General features: G+C 36.5%; 1 protein-coding gene across 2 annotated transcripts in view; it reads right to left on the bottom strand.

Annotated features, from left to right (window-relative positions):
- Positions 1 to 1,274: 1,274 nt before the first annotated feature.
- GCC2 (GRIP and coiled-coil domain containing 2) overlaps positions 1,275 to 22,344 on the bottom strand; it is a 31,258-nt gene continuing 10,188 nt past the window's right edge. Inside the window, exons 7-23 of one of the 2 annotated variants that reach the window (XM_068180276.1) lie at positions 22,218 to 22,287; positions 21,428 to 21,528; positions 21,249 to 21,347; positions 19,575 to 19,694; positions 18,021 to 18,185; positions 17,533 to 17,637; positions 16,806 to 16,968; positions 16,154 to 16,254; positions 15,942 to 16,019; positions 15,130 to 15,267; positions 12,909 to 13,030; positions 11,203 to 11,379; positions 9,478 to 9,695; positions 7,953 to 8,054; positions 6,905 to 7,044; positions 5,927 to 6,128; positions 1,275 to 4,835 (exon numbers count right to left, since the gene is read on the bottom strand). In XM_068180276.1, the coding sequence (XP_068036377.1) occupies positions 4,765 to 4,835; positions 5,927 to 6,128; positions 6,905 to 7,044; positions 7,953 to 8,054; positions 9,478 to 9,695; positions 11,203 to 11,379; positions 12,909 to 13,030; positions 15,130 to 15,267; positions 15,942 to 16,019; positions 16,154 to 16,254; positions 16,806 to 16,968; positions 17,533 to 17,637; positions 18,021 to 18,185; positions 19,575 to 19,694; positions 21,249 to 21,347; positions 21,428 to 21,528; positions 22,218 to 22,287 (2,172 nt within the window). In that variant the 3' untranslated portion in view covers positions 1,275 to 4,764. Of the gene's footprint in view, positions 4,836 to 5,926; positions 6,129 to 6,904; positions 7,045 to 7,859; positions 8,055 to 9,477; positions 9,696 to 11,202; positions 11,380 to 12,908; positions 13,031 to 15,129; positions 15,268 to 15,941; positions 16,020 to 16,153; positions 16,255 to 16,805; positions 16,969 to 17,532; positions 17,638 to 18,020; positions 18,186 to 19,574; positions 19,695 to 21,248; positions 21,348 to 21,427; positions 21,529 to 22,217; positions 22,288 to 22,344 lie in introns of both variants that reach the window. The other variant, XM_068180275.1, reaches the window with a different exon arrangement.

The following is a 22,344-nucleotide window of genomic DNA, read 5'->3' on the forward strand; positions in this document are numbered from 1 at the left end:
TGCATGCTGCAAAAGGCAAGAGAGCCAAGAGCGAATATGTACCTCCCCTCCGGAAACAGTCTGAGTGTTCTCAGAACAAGCTTTGATTTTCAGGCAATGAAACAATAAACCCCACTTAAATCCTATGCTGATACACAGCTGCTATCCAGTGTCTATCAATTTAAAACACTTTCAAAGGCTGTTGTGGGAGGGCTGGGACTGTGCCCATGCCCAAAAGAGCACACTGTTTTTGACACTGATTACATTTACCTTGGATTCATAAGAAGCCTTTAGGCTGATAGCAAATAAAAAAAAAAACCAAACAAATTTGCCAATACCAAGGCATGCTGATTTGTTGGAGCAGTAAGTGATGTTCATTTCCATACTTGTTTTACTATTCTCAGTCTTCACTATTCAATCCAGCCTGAATTCTCAGAATAAGCCTAAGAAACACAGGACAGGAAGGAAAGGAAGGAAGCTCCTGAATCTAAGATATATCTTCTCATCCTTTCACAATATGATAGATTTTAATCAAATTCATTTAAAAAGTAGTCAGATTATTATTTCCCTTCCCCATAGCATATATAAACTTATGTGAAAGCTGTTAGAAGTTGACTGGTAGTATCAGGCTCTCTTTTTTGACCCTTGTATCCATTTATTATGCCTTCTTTTCACAGCTTATGATCCCCTCTCTGACCATGTATTTGTGTAATAAGCATGGTCTAAGAAAAATGGTTGGCAAGAAAATAAACACGCCAAACTCTTGCTAAATCAAACCAAGCACCTCTTCATCCACTGAGCATGTAATCTTTGCACTAGGACAATTATGCAGATAAGGAAAAATTATCACAGCGTATTAAGGAAGAGGTAATTATGGCCATTTCGAAGTTGAGTGCAATTAGAAAAGTGTGCTGATTTATAAGGTAGGTAGTACTCAAACACACTAAATGCAATCCTGCTAATAAGGCCATTAACAGCTTCTGCAACCCTCCTCTCCTTCATGTCTAATATTGTCAGATTGCTGGGGACAATCTAGTAACACATTTGAAGTCACATAAATGAGCTTTTCAATTTTTTTTTTTTCTAAAAGAACTCTATAACAAACCAATTTCTTTTCTGTTCACCCAGAAGAATCCATTGCTGTAGCTGTCTTCCAAAATAGAGGCTGTGGATACTACACCAGATCCATAAAATCTCTTCAATACAACGGCAGAAAGTCCTTGTTTTCTACCTTCCACCTGAGTAGCATTTTCTCAGGTAAGAACAGGCATTCAGGGAAAAGAAAAGGCACTCTGTTGAGTAAAGGTGAATTTTATTGAAGTGATGGCCACATGAAAAGGCCATCAAAGACATATTTCCAAACAAAATACTTATCTATCCAGACTAGCAATTCTGAATTTACTACAACAAATATATTTTTATCTCTTCATACATTTGGTTTCTCAGGTTGTGAGTAGTGACTGCCATTTGCAAGGCTTCTAAGGGAGATATTTTCACAGTACCAACAATAGTAGAACTAGCAGGTAGTTTAGGAAGTATTGGTGCACTGGGTGAAGCTAAGGCATAAGCCAATTGAAGCATGTATGTTTAATCTGGCTTCAAAGTCACTTAGTACAAAGTAAGGAGAATTTTTAGGCATTCCTCCACAATTTCATGATAGATCATCCCTTATCACAGCAAATAGATGAAGGGAGATAGATGAAAGAGGATTTAAATTTAGAAAAAAATAGAACCCTGTATTCTCACAGTTACACTTTGGGGAAGGAGGGTCATGAAAGAAAAAAAGCAACCTTACTCTCCTTCAACTGGCCACATCTATACAACAGCCTGACAAGCTCTGATCGTCCTGTTTTTCAGCTGGAGCACTTTTTGCTTGCACAGATGAGTCTCCCTTCTGGGTAAAGGGAAAACGAAAGACATATAATCCATTTCTAAGTCAGACAACTGAAAATTCAGCCACAGTGCAGGTTTGGGAACACTGAATCACTCCCATTTTTGGTTTTTACTTAATATATAATTTGTATAGTGACAACAGAATTATTATTATTATTATGCCCTCCTTATGCTTGGACTGAAGGCAGGATGTTAAAAGATAAAAATCAGTCCTAAGCTTATAAACATTTTGGGCAAGGGTGATATTTTCTGTGAAAAATTCAAGTAAGTATGGCACTGTAAAGAAAACAAAAAGAACCAGAAAGCAAAGTCAGCACAGTGCTCTTCCAAAAAAGAGCACCACAGTATATCAAGAAGCAGCAGTACTAGTTAAAACTTTAAACTGCTTTTTGAAAGCAAATCACAGCTACAATGCTGTACATTAAAATGCAAATATATGACATATAAAATGTTCTCTATGCAAAATAATCCTGTTTCCAGTTCGTGTTCTTCTATGCTATTTACTCAAGTGTCTGTTAAACTTTCTTTTCTTACAGTCAGTTTATTGCCACATAGGTAAGTTCTGGCAATCTTAGCAACAGAAAACAGTAACAGTTATGAAAATATTTTTACATTAATTAAGATATCTATCTTTCATTGTAAAAAAAAATATATATTAATGCAAGTTGTTCACTCCATTCATAAGTACGGTACTCAAGTTTTACTAAAAACAGTGAGCATGCAACTCAGACTTGAAAGAAGTCAATAAACTGGTATTTCATACAGCCAGTGATATATGTTACTTGCACACCTTTATTCACAGCTTACAATGTTCAATAATTTGCAGTTCTGAAATATGTGTATTTTAAGAGGAACTTGTCACAGCTCTTAAGCAATAGCGGAGACTAAATCAGGTCAGCTGCAAAGGGAGTGTGAACTGAGACAAAACCATACCCTTCTACTCATGTGCATCCATTGTTAAAATCACAGCAGGAGGATGACTAGCACTTACTTTTATGTATGTTTCAAATCTCTCCTGTTGCTGTTTTGGCATTTTTTTGAGTGACATTAACCAAATCCAGCTGAATAAGGAGTTGGAATCCAGCATCCAAGATCTGGTCCAAATCATTCCAAAGGCAAATGCAAGAAAGCCTAAACACAGCCTCCTGTTTGCTATCTACAGACATCTAAAACACTCATCCCTCACACTACTGTTGATCAGTTCTACGTTCTGAAAGTCCCCAGAGGATGTTTTCCCCAGCAGCATAAACCATAAAGGTTCCAGTTAAAATATATATTGGGGGGGAAGAAAATAGAAGTGCCTAAGACAGTGGAAAAGAATTAAAATTCCTAAATAAAGCCCATTGGCTTTGTTGATTGTGTACTGAAATATATACAACAAGCAAAAAATTAAACCAAAAGCAAACTTACTGAACAGTTTATTCTTAACATGCTGCCATTCTGCTGTTCATATGTTCAGATTAATCTCAGCCTGAAATAAGGCAATATTAAAGGAACAAGCATCATTTCCTCAGAGCTAATGTAGATAGGAAAGGAAGAACCCTATTTAGTATTTGTATGCGTACCAGGGGAAGACTCTCTGTAAAACAACACAGAGAATATGAAAATATGAATGAAAAAGACAGAAAGACTGGTTTAAACATAAGCAGGATTCAAACACATGTGTATGCTTTTTAAAACCTTACAAATAAATGAAGATGGTGAAAGGCATTATGGACTTTATAAGGGAGAAGACAACTGAAGGTAAAAAGAGGTGCTGTGTTGATAATAGAAGAAGAGACAGTAGACATTTATTTTTCTTGGGAAAAACCTGTAACATTCTGTTGAGCAACCTGGAACGGAGATCATCTCATCTGTGCAAATATCTGTGCAAACAATGTACACACACACAGGTAGGGGAGAGAATAAGATCTTCAATCATTGGAACATTTAAAAAATACACCTATTGACAAAAGCTTCATTCTTTTCTCTCAGAAGTTAATGTTAGGAGTCTGACCTGTGGGCTCAGATTCACTCTTTAGTGTCTTCACTATGACTAAGTCAGTATGAGTAGTCTTGCCATCCAATTAGACACATTACTACAGTAATGGAACATTTCTTCCTGGTCTTTCCCACAAACTTCCAACCTCAGATTAAAAAGCCCTAGCTTAAGCTCTTTCTCACAAAGCTTCAGCTCACTTAGGACCTCTGAGTCTTGGAGTAGTATCCTAAGGCTTCCATAGATGCCATTAATCTCTACTACAGTACCATGCCCAGGTGTGACAAGCACTGTATTTCATACAGATTTTTGCACCCTCTACATTTTGTGAACTGTTGCCTTCATGGTCAGCAAAAGCAAAATAATTTAAGAAAAACAACAACTTTAAAGCAGAAAATGCCCTTTCTATTTCTTAATTATCTTACATTTTGTAGTCATCACAAGAGAGGAAATAATTTTAAATTTCTTAAATGTGCAGAGTAACACTAACCATATAGATTAGCTAGCTGACAGTGATATGTGAAAGCAACTGTAAACACTTTTAAATGCTTAAAATCTAAACTCTAGTTATTCCAGTTAATATAAGGTCAAACTTTTAAACTGATATCAAAAGAGCTATCACAGGTTGACAAATTCTGTTTCCAAGCTATTTGCAATGAATTTGTCGCTTCTCATAGTTCTTATTATCAGCTTTAACATTTACAAGAAAAATATTTCACTGCTGCCAGAGCATAACATAGGACCATCTTTCAGAGCTACTGCAGGCTTCTTTCTTAGTGGAGCCTAAAAAGCTGAAAAAAACCACACAAAAATAAAACCCTGTAGTTCAATGCTACAACACCAACAGATCTACAGTAAGATTTCTCAGTATTGCAGTTGTGGAATGTTTTTAAAGATTCAGTGTTTCCACTGTTTTATCGAAGTCCTGACCAGCTGTGGAGGTACGAAGCCCACCCAGAAGGCCGTGAGGTACTCTCTTCTTCACCTGAAGGAGGAAAAAAAACATATTTTATATTATGTTAGACATTTATTATGTTAGTGCATCATTTGGTTGCATATCCTTGTCCCCATTCCTTGCCTTTATCCTTTTTCAAATGCTGTCCTCAAGCTTGCTGAGAAAGGAATTCACTCTTGGGCTGACATAGATATGGATTGTACCACCAAGTCCACTTTACTTTGGGTAGTTAAGAATGTCCGAAAAAGGTAATTTATCACCCTTCTCCAGAAAAATCGTTCAGTCTTCATTAGAGGGCCAGAACAACTTCAACATGCTATGAACTTAACTTACATCTTATTTTTCCAAATGCATAGCCTATCATGGAATGCAATACTTGAACACTTCCCTTTTTAATGTGATTTTATTCACAAGTTTTAAGTTCTGATATGTACTTGTGTTGCTTACTGTTTATATTCATTCTAAGATAAAGTATAGGTCAGTTGCTAATGAAGTACAAAAAGCTACAGTTACTGTCATTGAGAAGTGACAAACAATACCTTAAAAAGCGTTTAAGGGAAAAAATGCTGAGAGTATTTGAAGCAGAAACAGAATATTATTGTACACAGAAATCCGGTGGTAATTTCTTGCAAATGCCTCTTTTTATGTTCTTCCCTAGCTCCTCTACTTCTTTAACAAAGAGCATATTTTAAGATATCTTTAAATGTGTTATATTGAAACTAATATTAGATCTGCAGTACTGCCTTGAGAGGACCACTTTAGTTATCTGTTTAGAACATCTGCAAAGAAAATAATTCAGTTATATAAACCTCTATTTTGACAAAAATTTTTTTAACTCTACTCAAAACATGAACACATTAAATTTTTCATCTTATCATTGTCTTCCTAAAATGTGAATGTGTCAGAAGAAATTATATTTTATGTCAATTTTACCGTACTTTTTCTGTTTATTGAAAACTGAATAGTAACTTCCTAACAAAGAAAATGGTTTTATGACTAATTCATTGGCATTATGATACTAAGTTTTGTTTTTTCTCAAAGGTCTACACAACAGACAGCACAGAACTATCCTTGTCCTTTCTTTTTCTCTCTTTTGTGACAATATTTTAAACACCACCTACCTTGAGCAATTGCAACTAGCTTCCCCTTCTCTTCAGGACTGAGTTGCAACATGGTGTCTATGACTGGAAGCAGCCGTTCCTTCTCACTTCCCGATTTCAGAAATATGAACTGCAACAGAACATTCTTCAAGTATTCTAGATTAGCCACAGACTTTTCTCTCTCTTGATTTCTTTCCAGTCTTCTTATTTCATTCTTAAGAAGCTGCAGATGAGGAAAAAATATGTAAGTGCCTCACTTGCTTGCCTCACTTAATGAGTAATTGAACAAAGGTCTTTTGAAGAGCTAAAAAATGAATTGTGCAGCTTGCTTCAAAAAGAATAATGCATGTTTAGCAACATATTCAGGACAAAAATTCAGTGAAAATTAAATATGTGATAATGTTGTAAGAAATAAGTTATTGACTAAAAATACCCTTTTTGGATAAAATTTGTGCAGTATAGAGATACAATATCAGTGATAGAAGAGTAGTAACAGTGGAACAGTTAAATAACTCAGAAATCTGATTATATTAATTTAAAAGCATTTTAGAAAAGAAAGCTTAGTACATTTAGAAATGTCTTCAGAAAGCTCACTCATAGATTAGTTCACGTGTCATCTTTTAACTTAAGACAGCTAAAACAGAAAAAGAAACCAGACAATGCTTCCATTGGGATTTACTACTTTTATCTATGTGAAAATAGTACAGACCCTTTAATAAACATTCAACTTCCCAGCTCCTGAAGTTTTTTTTGTAGAAGCTTTTACTCCTACACTCCTCTCCCCCTTCTCCTCAGCCAACTAGAAACTGTGGTGGGAAAAAGCCCAAAAAACTGCAGTATACTCTGGAAGCACTAATTAGACTTGTGGAATAAAAGCCCCTCCCAAAATAAGTTTTACATCACCAACATTTTATAGACTGGGATTTTTTGAAAGATATTTGGTCTAAGAAATAGACCATGGAAATTAGAGGTCCTCACATCTCTTGTGTGTCTGCTAACCTTTATTTGTTCCATTAGGATTGCATTGGTTGCTTCTGATTCACGAAGCAATTCATTCAAGTGATCAGCACTCTTAGTTGTTGTGTTTAGTTTCTGAATCAGTTCATCCTTGGTGAGATCTGCTTGCCACTGAGATGGTTCTGCAATTAATTAGAAAAGAAAACTAAGAGAAGGAAAAAGTACTTGCATCTACTTCATACTCACTTAACATCAGGACTTGATTAATGTACTTTCTTATGACCAGAATTCATGCAAAGTCAGAGTGCAGACTTAACAGGCATCAATGCTGTTGCTGCATGCTTATTTTCTGGTCTATTTCTGTTTATATATTAGAATGGGGCTGGCAAAATAGTCCTAGAGTACCTCAAGATACCTGGTTTTATCTTATTCCTTGTTTCCTATCCATAAATGGAGATTTGTAACATTTCTCCATGTAGTGTTCAGTAGACTTTAAAAACAGGATTATATAATACCATGTATTTTTCTGATTTTTGGGGACTCCTAAAACATTCTTTTTCATGCTGGATTTCCCTTTCCTAGAAAAAAAACTTATGAATAAAGTACTGTTCTAATAAGCCTCATTAAGATAAACAGAAATTTTATCCTTTCACTAACAGGGTTAAATCAGCACTTAACTGTCCCTAGTAGAGACTTAATCCAGAATACAAAAATTTCTGTAACTATTCACTGACTTGATCACCCTGTATTTTCACTTTAAAAGCTCAGAAATATGACATCTATAAATCACTAAAACCTGTCGAAATGTAATACTGTAAGTCCTTAATCAATGACAAAACTCCTACAAAAGCTCAGGACAGTGTAAACTCAGTGGCACTTGACTAGACTTGTGTCTTGCACCTAAAAGCATGAAAACACAACGCTCTAAAATATTTTGAGGGCATGAACTTCTGCAACCTATGTAGGCAAGCACTTCTGAAAGCCACGTTCTACCTACCAGGCTTTGCTTCTGGTGAGTTCAGCAGTTGCTCCAAGGATTGAACATAGGTGCTGGCTGAGGTCACAGACTCTGTGTCTGTTGTTTCCATACCTTCTCCCTCTTCCCTAGCCACAGTGTGCACATCGAGCACAGGAAGGTCAGTGTTCCGCCGCTCTCTCAAGTTCTTAGTTGCCAGATTTGAAACAGCTACACCTGAAAGATACTTACTGATGTTCATATCACAGTTAAATTGGGAGGGCTATTTGCTAGGTGTGACTGTCTCAGATTGTGAGTGGTATATGAAACAGTCTTCAAAATGCTGGGGAAGGTGAAGCCAAAAGAAATAACCAAATATGCATATAACATTTATAACAGCAAAATACAGCCTTACACCTCCAAATGGCCATTCCAATCAAAGTCTGGTTCTAAACCCAAACTTGATTGGCAATTTTTATTTCAGTAACTGTGAAACCCTCGTGTACATCTCCCGGAAGATGTGTTTTAGCTATGGTAAGAGTAACAAATACCTTTAATGCAAAATATTTTGCTTTTGTTTCAATCAGTCTTGTGGGAGGTGTAAATTCTTCTGTTTTATTACTGTGTGCATTATCCTTCTACTTCATTAATAACAGAGCAACTTCTTAAACTGTTACTGCTGCTTGGCATATGTCCAACTACATCCTGATTGGAAACTTTACAGATCTCAAAATAGCACTTGAGATTGAAGACAGTAAAATCTTAAATTGGAAGAAGGATCAAATAGCAAGTATAATAAATAGCATGTATATAAATAACAAACATTCTTAAAAAAGCTTCTAATACACTTTAGCTTTACACTTCATACTTGGGGCAGATGTCCAGCATGCTCCAAAACCTGAGACAACATGATAAGAAGAACACCAAATATTTACAAAGTAATTTCCCTCCATCTGTCTGATATTGCAGATGCTGCAGAATAGGTATCAGTGGTGCAGATTCTAGAACAGAATAGTTCCAGTTGGAAGTGACCGAAAACAGGTATCTAGTCCACCTGCCTGACCACTTCAATGCTGATCAAAAGTTAAAATATTATCAAGGACATTGTCCAAATGCCTCTTAAATTACTGACAGGTTTGGGGCATCAATCACTTCAATGGGAAGCCTGTTCCAGTGTATGACCACCCTCTCAGTAAGAAAACGCTTCCTAATGTCCAGTCTGAACCATCCCACGGCAGCTCTGAACCAATCCCACATGTCCTGTAAGTGAATACCAGGGAGAAGAGGTCAGCACTTCCCTCCTCACTTCCCCCACTCAGGAATCTGTAAGACAGCCATGAAGTTGCCCTCAGCCTGCTTTCCTCCAAACCAGACCAACCCAGAGTCCTCAGCTGCACCTCATAGGACAGTACTTCCACCACTTTTGTTGCCCTCCTCTGGATGTATTCAAGGACTCTAGGATTCTGAAGCAACAGTAAATAATAAAAAGATGTATTCCTGACTTGTTATCTGTGGACTGATACAGCATGCTGCAGATTTCCCAGAACAAGTCGCTGGTGATTTTACAGAATCAAACACTGTAAGCACATTTTAGCTTCAGTCTGAGGTACACAAATCTCTAAGTAACCCGTGGAAACCTGGCATTCTGCCTGGAAGTTACCTCTAGTGCTTGGTTCACTCTTGAGTTGGAAGAGCTGAGCTTCTACTCTGGAGAGTTGCTGCTGAAGTGTCTCTACTGTCTTCCTGTGCTCTTCTTGCAGGTTCCTGACCTGATCTCTGAAATTGTTCCGGAGAGCTTCATTCTGGGCTGTCAGCTGACTCAACGCCTGGGCATGTTCTGTTTTGATGACCATGTTCTCAGACTGTATCGTGCAGAGTCTGAAAACAGTGCATGCACAAACAGTAAGACACAAGCAGCAAAACACTAAGTTTTACATTTCAAAATTTTTACAGTCTGAGGCAGCTTTTAATTTTCATGTGTATGATTATCTTAGAATGACTATGTGTGCAACATTTTTTCATTTAAAGTCCTCTTTTTACAGGGAAAATCTGAGACTGAAAAAGCTCCAAATTACTTATTATATGAATGTACTGTGCTATATAAACTCAACTTCTATTTCAGAACAAAATATTCAGACATCTTTGGGAAATAACAAAAGATTTAAGAGACACTGTGGTCTAAACATTCTTAAATTCTAAAACTGCATCATGACTGTTTATAGTATCATACAGGGCCTGTCACTTATACTCCACTTCCTATAACATTTATTTATAAAGCACTTACTTGGGACTTCTAAAACTTACCTTTCTAAGAAGGTAAGTTTATTTTTTTTAAACCTCAACTTTCAGTGAACAATAGTGTAGCTGTTAGCAAGAAAAATGTCAGTAACTCATCAGGTGTACTTGGTTTGAAGGGACTCCAGAAGCACACCAAAATTCTCACAAGCAATTAAATACATTAAATAAATAATAATATATAATATAGACATGATATATTATAATATAATAAATAAATAAAGTCACAAGTTTTTATGGAAAAACTAAGCCCAGGACTCACCCTTATAAGCATACAGACTTAAACAGAGCCCGAGCAGAAAAGACCAGTGTTTAGGTATAAAGATAACCTACTGTGGAATAGGTTCTTTCCAGAAAAATGCAGAACATAATTTGGTTGACTACAGTGAATCATTATGTAGCTATCAGGAACAGATAAAACTGTACAAAGACAGTGACAAGAAGTCAACAGTCAATCAGTAATTTCTAATTAATTCTTCATGTGAATATCTTTGTACCCTAAAGAAAAGACAATGATAGACTTTTTGTGGAGCTCAAGTATTAGGCACTCATGTGACTTTACAAGGAGTGATACAGATTAAACGGATTCCCTTCATTTTGAAAGAAAAATAAGGCAAATTAAGGCTCTGGCAAGCACAAACTTAAAATACAGTACTTTCTGTAAGAAAGGCACTTGGTGGACAAGAACTGGATACTCTGTCAGTGAACTTGTTTGCTTTCCATATAACTATCTTATTTTTTTTAATAGGAAACATCCATAAAATTTAGTAGAGTGGTACAACACAAATGTGCTGCTGGGCATTAGACTTAAAAATAGTCAGTGTGCTTAAAAAATATTAATTTTTAGATCTGATAGTTAAGGGTAGGTGTTTTGCAGAAATCTCAAGTTCCCCTATCAGCTACTATTTCACTGTCATTGTGGAAGCTTCTGATGGCTTGTGAAAAATAGCAAACAATCCTTTTGAAATTCCTTTAACTTTCTCAACAACGTGTTTTTTCTTTGTGAAGTACAGTTATAGGCTTCCACATACTAGGATCTTAAAATTCAAACAAAATAAAATATCCATATCTATTCATCAGCAGACCATACTTTTCACGGAGTTCTGCTTCTTTTGCAACAGTTTCTTGCAGCATCTTATTGTGTCTTTCCAGCAGGGTGTCATGTTCAGACTGCAATGCCTGGAGTTCAGATGCATTCATCTGTGAATTATGCTGAGCATCTTGCAGTTTAACTTTAAGTTGATCTATCACCATTTCCAACTGTTCCCTGCACATGGAAGAAAAAGAAATATACAACATGCATTTAAAATAATAACATTGTTTCAGAACCTATATCATATCCACTACATTGTGGACAGCTGATCCAATTTGCGCATTTATTAATCAACACCGCACTAAGACCAAAATAATCTTAGAATAAGCTACAGCAGAAGCAATCAGATTCCGTTTCAACATAGATAGAAACAGGTTTGCCACATCCCATCTGAACTGCTGGGAATGCAACTATTGGGGTAGGAAGCATGACTGATAGCACTTTCTACTTCAAGGAGGAACAAGACAGAAGGAAAATAATATATGGGAATTAGATGGGAGAAAAATTTTCTTCTTTAAAGTGGTGAGGCTTTTTTCTCGTTTGTTTAGTAAATGCACATCAGTTCAATAAGACCAAATACAGGGGACAAATGGCTGGAGTAGATTTTGAGCAAATTACTAGAAAGCAACATCAAGTCCATAACAGATAAACTCAGTTGGTCAGAAACAATTCAAAATCAGAAATACCAGGAAGAAAAAATCTTAAGTCACACACATTCTTTTTTTATTGATTTCTGTGTTTATATATGCAGACACCTCCATTATCTCATGAACTGTGTATCTCACTAATCCTTAGTGTTAACACTTGTAAATAATTTCTTTGGGAACCATTTGTCATCTGTTTATTGCTTATCCAATGTTTCCAAGATGGTTCTCTCTAAAAAAAAATTAACAATACCAGAAATTCTTAAAATTCTGCATAAAGGACAGACAAAGAAATGCAACTCTAACAGTTTGTTTGCTTCAAAAGCAAGAATGTTTCAAAAACCCCAAACCAGCCCTAAACCCAAGTCCTCTAACAAGGCACAAGTCGCCCTCTGGTGGATGTTGGCAGCAATTGCCGGTACCGACTGAGGGCCCACGTCAGAAACGAATCCTGGCATTTCACCATAAACGCCCGGTCCGTCACCTAGGGCAGTCGTCAATGGCTAATAAAAATAACTTGCAGAAACTGATTGACTTTTGCAGTGAGTTGAGACATTTTCTAAAGCGAATCTGAATTCACCTGGCTTATGACTATACTTAAAGGATTTTCAGGGAACTTTTGGTAGTGTCACTCTTTCCTTCCAAGTCTTTCCTCATATGGATTTCATAAATCTGCAGTAATTGATGACTGAATTGGCATCCAGAGCTTTACCTACACTTAACCACTCACTCCTGAAAAAGTTCAAAGTGAGCTCAGCTGAACTGAACCAATCTTTAAATGGCACTTGGCTACTTCACATGAGAGAAAATGACGTGTCAAGACTACACAGAATGTGCAAGCTAACTTCTGCTCATGAGAGTCATGAAAAAATTCCTAAGAGCTTACTTCTCCTTCCAACTGTAACAATAGGTGATCTACACAAAAAAAAGGTTAAAAAGACAAATCCAGCTATTAGAAACTAATAGAGCACCACAACAGTAGGAACTGATAGTATTTCTTCTGTTCAGCTAGACAGTGCCACAGTCAGATTACAGATCAAGTAAAAATGTTAATTTTACCTTTCTTGTTTGGCTCCTTCAGATTCTGTCTGAGCAGTAGATTTATTCTTTTGCTGTTTTAGAACATTATGAACACGGACTTTGTAGCTCTCAAATTCAGATGTAACAGATGCTTGTTCAGCCTATCACACAGAAAAGAAACCTGTAAGTTATACCATTGACTATTGCTCCCTTATTTCTCTATAATGAAATGCATCTTACACTGAAAAAAATTAAAACCATCTGCTGCATTTCCTTCTTTAAAATAGGTAATTAAAACAGCAACCACCATAACAGATAATGTTTCTTTAGATTTTAACTGAGTATCATATAATGTGAAACTTGAGACACTGATTTTCAACATACCAGTATTAAAGAAGAGAAAGAATACTTGAAAATTCAAAAACTGCATTAAACTGAGAGATTCATAAGCCAGAAGATTTATGAACGGCTTTAAATGAAGGCAAAGATGACAGAAAATACAAAAAGATGTATAATTCTGTTTCTCTCCAATACTTCAAGGGTGACAAAAATTCTAATGTGCCATAAAGTTATGCATAATTCTGAGGAGTTATGTCAGTCTTTCAATGGTATTACACAGCACCAGATATAATATTCTAGTTGACTGTAAAGGCGTTTGGTCTGTCTTTTCTTCTAAATTCAGCTGTTGCCTGAATTTCTGTGGACATATAGAAAACTGCCTCACATCACAGTAGCTTCATTCTTGACTGTACACTATGCAGCAAAGATTACTGCCACCCTTCCAGTACTCACGTTGCATATTCCTCTCCAAAACAAAAACAAAAAAACAACACCCAAAAACCAAACCAAACCAAACCAAACAAAAAACAAAAAAAAAAACAACAACAAAAAAAAAAACCACCCAGCACTGACACAGGCTTTCTTTCTTGGATCTTAGGACAAGCTCATGGATTCATTAGTCACTTCCATTTACAGGTATCTAAAATGCTTTCATCTCCAAGAGGAGGATTTTGGAAACTTTCCCTTCAGCTGAACTGGTGACTGAAATTCTACAGAACTGACTCTGATTAGCCACTAGTCCAGATTTTCAGAGTCTGTACATTTTGTAGCCATTTTCTTTACATTAATCCATTGCTTTTCTTCCTGACAAACTGTGTAAATATTCCTAAGTCCTCAGGTACACAGCCTTAAATGTCAGCATGACTTCTGTTTTCTGCTTTGGTGTCCACATTTTCTTAAGAGAGAATTTTCCTTTGCTAATAACCTTGTAATAGTATCTATTTTCCATATGTAAGGCATCTAAATAGGAAAGCTAATCCTCCAAGAGGTTCAAGCCATGCCAGAATGGAAGATCTACAACCTTGCTGATTTCACAGCATCACAGAGCAAACCACCACAGACAGGTATTGTAAGCATCCAGGTACAAAGAGTACATTTGTAAAACCATGATCTATGTGTACCAGCACAACTAAGGCAAACCTCCTGTAGCAGCAATCACAAAGTTGGCCATTTCAGTTCAGCTTTTTAAAATGTAGAAGCTTTTTTGAGAAGCTGCATTCAGCTGTTGTTTACCTGCAGGATGCACACCGACCATACAACAGTGGCCATAGAGTAGTGCAGTAATCCCCATAAAGGTGGTTTGAACATAACAGTCCTAACTATATTTTGAATCCGTTTGTCTCCAATGCAAACACTGCATTCCAGGACCATCTAACAGTGTTATATGAGCAAAAAAAATCCCAGAAACAATAATAAACTTCAGCAACAGTGTCAGTTTTCCATGTAATTCAGCTGCCAATTAAGAAGCTGCTCATATTTCAGCATATTAAAAGGTGCTAGCAAATATATTTTTCACAGCTTTTTTTCTTTAAAGTGGTATCTGTGTTAATTGGTTTCATATGAAGCAAGTTACAGTCCTTTTCTTTTTTTTTTGTTTGTGCTATTTTCTTTAAAGAATTTTCTTTTCCCTGAGTGTATATTTACTGATCATCTTAAATAAACCCTGGCTCCCCACTACCACAATTTTTTTCCCTACTGTAAATAGCAGTATGCAAGTCCAGCTGTTTCACCCCAAGTGATACACGTCAACCAGGACAGTCTGGCTTGCCCTTTATACCACCACTCAGTTACGGGGGTAATTTGCAATTCTTGACAGGCAAAAAGAGAAGAGTGAAAAATCTGCAAAATATTTTTGAGGAAGCAAAGAGTGCAAGTAATCTCCCTTCTTAAGCCTCTAAGATTACTTCTTCCACTGGAATACCTGGGCTGCTCTGCACTCTTCTTGCAGGGCTGCAATTTTTTGCTGGCAAGCACTCATCGTACGCTGGTGCTGCTCTGAAGACGTTCGCAGTTGTTCCTGGACTTTATGCTTTTCTGATGTCAGTACAGCCACTTGAATCTGAAAAAGTCAGTTGAAAACTTGACAATCATGAAAACTTTTCTTACTTCTCCAAGGAAACATGCCACTGAGAACCTAGGACTCTACTACAGTAATTCCTGCACAGAACTGGTGAATACAAACTTAAAATCCAATAAAAATAGAATTAAAAAATAGACATGGGTTACCATGTAATAATTTTTAAAAAGTGATGCTGCTTAAAGAGAGAATTGAAGATATTACAATGCTGGGGTGGCAGCATTTAAGAAAGCCAACCTCTCTCCCTTCCCTGCTTCTTTTATTGCATTCCAATACATTTCTATTCCGTATACAGATAGACAACACTTAAGATTTTTGCTGACAGTGTTGTGCTCTTCTGTTTTTAAACTGAACAACTTCCATTTTGAAAGAAACATTAAAAAATTTTCCAGTTACAAGCTTCAAACTCCACAGTCCTCTCCTTTGGTGGAAAGGGAAAGAGGAAAAAGGGTACATTCACTTAAAGAAAATCATAGGAAAAAATATTTGGGGAAAGCAGCAAACAGACAAAACTCATTTAAGAAAAAGAACCAGTAACCTAAAAGTAAAAGTAGCACCTCTTTATTCTTCAGCCTATATTCCCTGTGCCCAGGACAAATCACACCTTTACTACTTAAATGAGAAAACTTGTACTAACAAAAAGTGAATTTTCTTGCCTTATAGGCTTCCACTTGCTGTTGACTGGCTTCCAGTTCCCCTTTCAGTGATGCCTGCAACATTAGATGGTCATTTTCCTGCAAGATAAAATTACGTGGAGATTAAAAAAAAAAAAACCTCCAAACCTCAGTAACCTAAAAATTCCGCTACCAGCTGTTTTTTAAAATCTAGTTTAAAAATAGAATACACAGTCATTAGTCTATGGACTTACAGCTTGTTTTGAATCAGCCAGTTCTTTTTTGGTTTTCATCAGGAGTTGTTTTATCTTGGCATTTCTTTCCTCATCCTGTTGCATAGTTGACTGAAGTGACTCTAATGCAGAGAAAAACAATTATATGCAAAGAAAACTTCCCCTCTTATAATTCCTTAAAAATGCTGGAAAATATTTTAAAAATTACAACAGATTCCTTAAGAGCTGCGAACAAGTAGCTTACAGTAACTTTAGTAAACTTTTCTTAAGTTATCACAAAGGTAAAATAAATGAAATGTTTTCAAGATTTACACTTGAGCATAGGAAGAAATGGAATTTTCACATGGTAATCAGTAAATTTTTATGAGTGTGGTATATCTGAATGAATGGTGACTTGTCAGTCACCAATATTTAGAACTTATGAATAACTTTATCAGGTAATAAACACAATATGACAGGCAGGTAAATTGGCTTTTAAGTGCTGAACACTGGATTAGGTGATTGATAACCTAGTAAAGGTTATCAGTCAAAGACAAAATTGCTTTCCTAATGCAACTGTTTCGTATTCCCTGAAAAGCTTACCCTCGCTTGCTGACTTAAGAAGTTATTTCTTTTGTATCTTTTACCACTGCTAACTATACCATAGTGACTCTTCTGTTTATAGCTTACTCACGTATTTCTTCCTGTAGGGTCTCTTGTTTCTGTTTCTGAATCCCTGTTTCCTGCTCCAGATCTTCTATTCTGCTGTCTTTATCAGTAATCTTCTGATTAAGTTCTTTTACTAGCCTTTCATAATCAGCTATTTCCATATCCATCAGTGTACTCTTTTGAGCATCCTGCAAGGTATACAAAATGAAGTTAGAGCTTACAATTTGCCTTGCCTGCTAAGACTTTTGTAATTCTCTAAAAAATTATATTGCCCATCAGACAAAGATTTTGTCTCTATCCATATCCACAAATATTACCCATCCACTGGGTTTCCATATCCTCAGTAAATAATCTGTTTTCAAACAGAATCAAAAGCTTTGAAAAACCTGTCGCTAGTTTTATCAGTAGCTATTTTGTATGTATTAGTTTTTGTCATCTTCAGTCCTTACAAGCAAGGCAATTTCTTAACAGTGCACTATACATGTACTCCAGACATCTGAATTCTATTCCTGTTTCTACTCATGAAAGGCCACATAACCCAAGTTTAACAAACAAAAAATAAGACCAAAACCAATTCCAAAAGTATATTTCAGCTCTCCAAGCACACAACCAGGGGCAAAACCCCTCACATTCTCCATTTTGCAAGCCTCCAGCTTTAAAATCCTCAGAACAGAAAGGGAGGCATTCAACACAGCCAGATGGGCCAAAATCTTTGGTAATCCATGAAGCGCTAACGTGGATAGCAACTCTACCTTTCTGGCCAGCTCTAGTTCTTGCATAGTTTTCTGCAGATGTTTCTTTTCCTTTTGAAGTTGCATCTGAAGCTCCTCCATTTCTCGGAGAGCACCATTATGTTCCTGAAATTTAAGCAGTTGTTAATTATGCAGTCCACTTTCAAAATAGATGCCAACATCTTTCTATACTTAGACACATACACACGCACACTCACTTGCGTTGTACAAAGATAGTTGATTCCTTTCTTAGGAAATCACTGTGAACCAGAGAAAAACCAACAATACTATGAAGTGGTTTTCACATTCTGTGTAAATACCCCTAACCTGAACTGACAACCTTGTAAAGTTCTTTCAGTGAACAGACCAAGTTTTCAAAGAAGTCAAGTAAGACGGAGGGAAAGTGCAGAACCTAGTATAGATACAAACACAGTTTACAAAGGTCTAACAGAAATCGCATCCAGTGAAAGTAATGCTTCAGCCCATTCACCATCTCTATGAAGTACTACCTTTGTTTTCTGCTCTCTTAGAAGCTTTTCAGCTTCTAGTTCTTTGTCAGCCTTTGCTTTGGCTCTTTGTATCTCCAGTATCTGAGTTTCCAGCAGCTTAGCATTATTTTGCAGTGTTTCAACACGAGCCAGGAGGTCTTCATTAGCAGAGCGCAACTGATCATGCTGAAATTAGCACAGTGGAATGATAAAAACAGAAGCTGAATTTATGTGCAATGTTAACAGATAAAATATTTTCTGTATTTAAAAGAATACCCAACACTGATTTCTATCCAAATCCCTTACAAACAACACTTCTACAGATGAGTTTTGTCCAGCTTAATTCTGTTAATCCAGATAAATAAACAGGTAAAATTAAAGCCACAAGCACATTTTGGTTATTTGTTTCAGTTAATTTGCCCAGCTTTCTGTAAAATGGCAAAAATCAAAAGAAATCTGAAAAAAATACTCAAAAACTTATGCTTTCTGCATGATCACCTTCCCCTTGCAACAATACAGTATTTCAATACCTATTGGCACACTCCAAATACAGCTGCCTGTATTTATAAACAAATGATCATACTATTAACTCCTAAAAAAGGCAGAACTGCAAGCTTTGACTGAACCACCAAATCTTCCACCAGTACATAGTAAGAACTCTACTGCATCAGGCACACTTTTGCAATGACTTTAACAGATTTCATTTTGACATTTTCAATGATGTATGCTAGTCTTTATTTTGCCTACTAAGAATGAAGTATAAGTGAAAGATGTCAACTACCTAAACAGCGTTTTATTTACAAATTCTTTATAACTAACTTGAAAAATGCAAAGCCTACATAATCAGCAGAATATATACTATTATTTCTTATTTCTTCCTATGCTATTGACTACTGGCTTGTGTTTATAAGGAAACAGTGGCCTAGGTGAATTTCAGTGTATGGGGCCTGGGAATTTAAATCCTAAATACCAAACCCATTGCAGTGAGCTTTGCAAAAATGTGTCTCACAGCCTCTTAATTACTATCTAAGACTCTTCTGAATGCCACTACAGTACTCTACAATGCATCCTAAAGTCTCATCCTTGTGAAAAATGCAAAATCCATAATTTATTTAGTATATTTAAACACTCTGTTGATTAAACAAAACAAATTAAAAACCCCCAAAGCCACATTTTGTTGAAGAAATAGAAGAAAAAATGTCTCAGTTAAAGGTTACTGCACTTAACGAGAAGTGTAGGTGTGCAGTCAGAGAAACAGTGCAAATCTGATACTTGCAGCAGAGCTGTAGGTCCAAAATCAAGCCAGAGATGATCTGCTCTTTTCAGTGAGTTGACCTGGGATAAATTAAACTCTTTCTATCGACAAAGTCAGACGTAGATATATTTATCTTTGTCATGGCCCAGGTAAGATGTGGAAACGGAACAAACAAACCACTCTGAATTTCAAGTCACTATCTAAAACACACTTAGGTTATAAAACTATAGTAACAATCACATGATTAGGACTTGCACCCAATAGACAGAATGAATTTTAATGATACTTATCAATAGATCAGACCCACATACAGAACTGACCTGCTCAGATGACACCTGTAGCTGTCTTGTGAGGTCATCTATCTGACGTTCAAGATTATTTGCTCTGCCTTTTTCAGAATCCAGCTGCTCTCCTTGCTTGTCGTATTCCATCAAAAGATTCTTAACACATACAAACACAAAGGCATAATTTTTTACAAGATGTATTGCATAAGCACATTCTATACCTCTGAGGTGTGCTTACCTAGTATTTCATTATATGAGCTGTCTTACTGCAATGTCAGAAATATCAGAATGAAATTAAAGCTATCATTCCATTACAGGCTCTGGGAGAAACCCCTTTCAGTTCATGACAATCTAGAATAATTCAGGTTGGAAAACAGATCAGCAGGTGTCACCCTCCTGCTTAAAATAAGGTCAGCAGTGAGATGAGACCAGGTTGCTCAGAGCTTTGTCCAATCGTGTCTTTCCAAGGACCTCCAAAAATGGAGATGGCTACTCCACTAGGCAACCTATTCAAAAGCTTGACCATTCTCATAACATAAAAATATTTATTCATGTCTCCAGTTGGAATCTCTCCCTTCAATTGAGGACTACTGTCTTATCTTGCACCACCATGAATAACCTGACTTTCTTCCCTTCATAATGTCTTTGTAGGTACTGGAAGACTCCTGTCAGGTTCCTTCGAAGTTTTCTCCAGCCTGAGCAACTTCCTCTCACTTATTCCAGTCTCTTGACCACCCTGGTCATCCCTCCACTGAAATCTCTTCAAGTTATCAATGTCTTTCTTGTGTTTGGGGGGAGAAGGATGGACAAGAGAGGAGGTAAGGCTCTCGATGATGTCAAAGAATCATTTAGATGATTCTTTAAGATCACTGAATCCAACTGCCAAATCCACCACTAACATATGTCCTTAAGTGCCATGTTTATATTCTTGCATATAAAGTGCTTGCTGTGTTTACTTATTATACTTTAAATACCACCAGGGATCGTGATTCCATTGCTTCCCTGCTCTAAAGCTCAAGCACCCTTCTTGTACAGAAACTGCTCCTAATATCCAATCTAAACCTCCCCTGGAAGAACTTAAGGACACTTCCCTCTGTCCTATCTTGTTGCTTGAGGGAAAAGACTGATCCCCACCTGACTACATCCTCCTTTCAGGTGTTTGGAGAGAGCGATAAGCCTCCCCCAAGCCTACTCTTCTCCAGACTACATAACCTCAGTTCCCTCAGCTTCTCCTCCTAAGTCTTACAGGGAACAGCTTACTCTTGGGGAAGCAATGCTGACTTGTCACCTGCTTCTGCTTCATGTGTCCAGAAATGTGCTCCAAGAAGACTTGCTCCCAGGAAATTACAAGTTTGTCTTTATCATTTAAGGATTTTCAAACTGATCTTCAATTTTACACACTTTTCCGAATTCACGGGGATTTATGTTTTGCCTAGCAGCATATTGCTTGATATGTATGTTGCTAGATTCAAAAGGGTTAAAATAGCATTCCAGTAGAATGGAAGTGTCTTATTTTCTTCTGACAGCAGCTGCATGGTTCCCTTAAGAGAACCTTACATTTCTTGATTCTGGTATTCAACTGCACTGACATAATTTCTTTTGCCAAACATAACTGTGCAAATAAATAGCAACATATATCCAGGCTAGGCTTCAAACCCAAAGTATTTTCTGACAGTTTACTGTCTTTTGTGAATGTAGCACTATTCTTACCTTATAGCTTTCAGCTCCTTGAATTACATCTTTCATTGAAGCAGACAATTGATCTTTTTCTGATCGAACCAACTCCAACTCTTCCTTCAGAGTCTGCATCTTATTAAAAAGAAGAGTGTGTCATTAAAACAAAGCCCTCCATGCAGAATCTTATTCATATTAGGAAGTAGTCAGGGTACCTCTTTTCGGCTGGCATCTAATTCTTTCTTTGCTTTCACAGCAACCACTTTTATTTTATTTAGCTTCTCTCCTTTTTCGGCAGATTCTTTTTCAAGCATCCCTTAGAAGAAATATATAAGAAAATTTAAAATGACACTTTTCCATTTTTTCCCAAGAAATAAAATTAAACAAAATTCAATTAGAACACAAACATCAGCATGACTTTAAAACCAAACAAAATATAAAGCAGGGGGAGATGCCCAAGTGTTTCATTCAGTCAAGCATTTAATTTGAAGCTAAAACATCCAGACACACAGAGAACTTAGAGGCAATCTTTCCTTGGACAATTTTTCCCCATTTCAGAAGCGTCCGTCACAGTTAAAATTGATACTCCTGTCTACTTCTACATAAATATAACAACTCAGAAGCATTTTCCTGCTTTTTTGTTGGGGTAACTGCAATAAAGCAATAGAAGTTTTGGCAGTGTTGCTTCCCTTTCCTTCTGGTAGCCTCAGGGATTCTTACTGATAAATTTCCCACATTAAAAAATAAAGATTAAAACCACTACACTGTTTATAGACAGATGTACAGAGGAAGAAAAAGCCTTAAAAACTACCAAACCATATCTAAGTTAAAATTGCTAACATTTCAAATACCCAGTGGAAGGAATACTGTAGGAAGATGCGTTAATATCCATTTCCTCATCTTCCTCGACTTGTGGAAATACAGGACAATCATGCAAAGAAAGAAGAGGTACATATCCAAAGAAGCCAGACCATTTATACAACATGAAAAAAGTGAGAAAGATACCAATTTTTTCTTGAAGCTCTGCTACTGAAGACTGTTGATCAGTTTTCTCAGTCATTGTCTCCATTAAATTCTGTATTATAAACAAAGACATAACATGTATTACAAACGTTTCTTTGTGGTACCTGTT

The sequence above is a fragment of the Anomalospiza imberbis genome, chromosome 2, assembly GCF_031753505.1.
Source record: "Anomalospiza imberbis isolate Cuckoo-Finch-1a 21T00152 chromosome 2, ASM3175350v1, whole genome shotgun sequence".
Lineage (NCBI taxonomy): Eukaryota > Metazoa > Chordata > Aves > Passeriformes > Viduidae > Anomalospiza > Anomalospiza imberbis.